We start from the raw sequence: 1,386 nt of genomic DNA on the forward strand, positions 1-1,386 counted from the left end.
AGGATTGGATCCAACATCTCACCGCAGAGATGTCGAGTACCTTGCATCCGTCTTTGAACTTCAAGAGGCTTATGACGAAGTTACAGCGCCCGCAGTTGAAGTTAGTTCGGCCTGATTCTCTCAGTTTAGGAGAGGGAAACTAATCCGTCATTAAATCAACTGAGATGTTTCAGTCCAAACTGTGACTTTGTACAATAGTTTTGTAACTTCATCATGTTTCGTTCGTTTTCACACGCAACACCCTACCGCAAGTAACAAGAAGTCGTTAGGCGGCAGTGCGAGAGACATCCTGTATCCCCCCCCCCCCATTTGTGCGAACAGTCCGGGTGGTATAAGTTTTGCGATGAATAACCCAGAGAGCGTCACGATTATAGATGGGACGGCTTGCTTAGGCAAAACGTCCGTGCTTAGGAGAATAAGTCTTCAATACCCTAAGGTAGTGATTGGAGATTTTGCAGAAGACGTCCGACTGTATCCGGTCTTCAAAGACAAGAATACCGATGGAGCCATCGACATCGCATATACCATTTTCCAATTGTCCAAATTACAAGCAGGATCAATTCATGATAGAGGACCTTTAAGTGCGCTCACCTACTCCTTAATTTTTTCGATCATTGAAGGAAGAAGGTCCATGCAACAAACAGAAGATCTTATCGCCCAGTTTCCTAAGGAAATGTGGGAGATACCGAAACGAATGCAAACGATAATTGTGTTAGAAGACGATCCCCAATCATGTCTGGAGCGAATGCGCCTTAGAAATAACGGTCTTGATATTATGACTATGGAATATGTAAGAGTACAGAACGAAGTATTCAAGTTAATTGCAAGTCGTATAAACGCCAAAACATTGACACGTAAAAAAGAAGAAGCAATGGAAGCCTGGATACATAGACTCCAAAAAGAGATCATGTTATCACACACAACTCGCACACAAGCAAAAACTTTTTTTAAAAAAGAACAGAGAGATAAGATATAACAGTGTTGAAGTCATGGGGAGAAATTCCGTTGCCCTCGCAGCATCCATGTTTGGTTTACTCGTACCAGTAGCAATGATCTACCGCCGAATCCTGATGGCTAAACTGTTCAAGACCACATATTTCTCACTAGTAACTACGTTGTTCGTTTACTCTCTAGGGGCATCATTATCCTCTTACGTTGCACCTACATTTTCCGAAATCTACAACGTCGTTAAGGTCATGAATAACCAGCTGTCGTCTCTTCCGGCTCTTCTACTTACGGAAGCCCATCGACCATCCTATCGTGAGGTCATCAAGATTTTTGTAATCTTCCCTTGGTTCTTTCTTCCCTTGGTATGTTGCTACTCGCTCTACCATAAGCGACTCGGGAGTTTTTGGCAGGCTTGGGACTCGAACCACCGTATTCTAG

The 1,386-nt window shown here is 43.4% G+C and overlaps 1 protein-coding gene across 1 annotated transcript; it reads left to right on the forward strand.

Moving 5' to 3' along the window:
* Positions 1-343: 343 nt before the first annotated feature.
* GNI_217300 (putative DUTPase) lies at positions 344-909 on the forward strand (the record flags this gene model as incomplete). Its single annotated transcript, XM_011135580.1, has 1 exon — positions 344-909. A coding segment is annotated over one exon (566 nt), but the record flags the coding sequence as incomplete, so codon positions are not given.
* Positions 910-1,386: the final 477 nt, after the last annotated feature.

The sequence above is a fragment of the Gregarina niphandrodes genome (genome assembly GCF_000223845.1).
Source record: "Gregarina niphandrodes unplaced genomic scaffold scaffold00164, whole genome shotgun sequence".
Lineage (NCBI taxonomy): Eukaryota > Apicomplexa > Conoidasida > Eugregarinorida > Gregarinidae > Gregarina > Gregarina niphandrodes.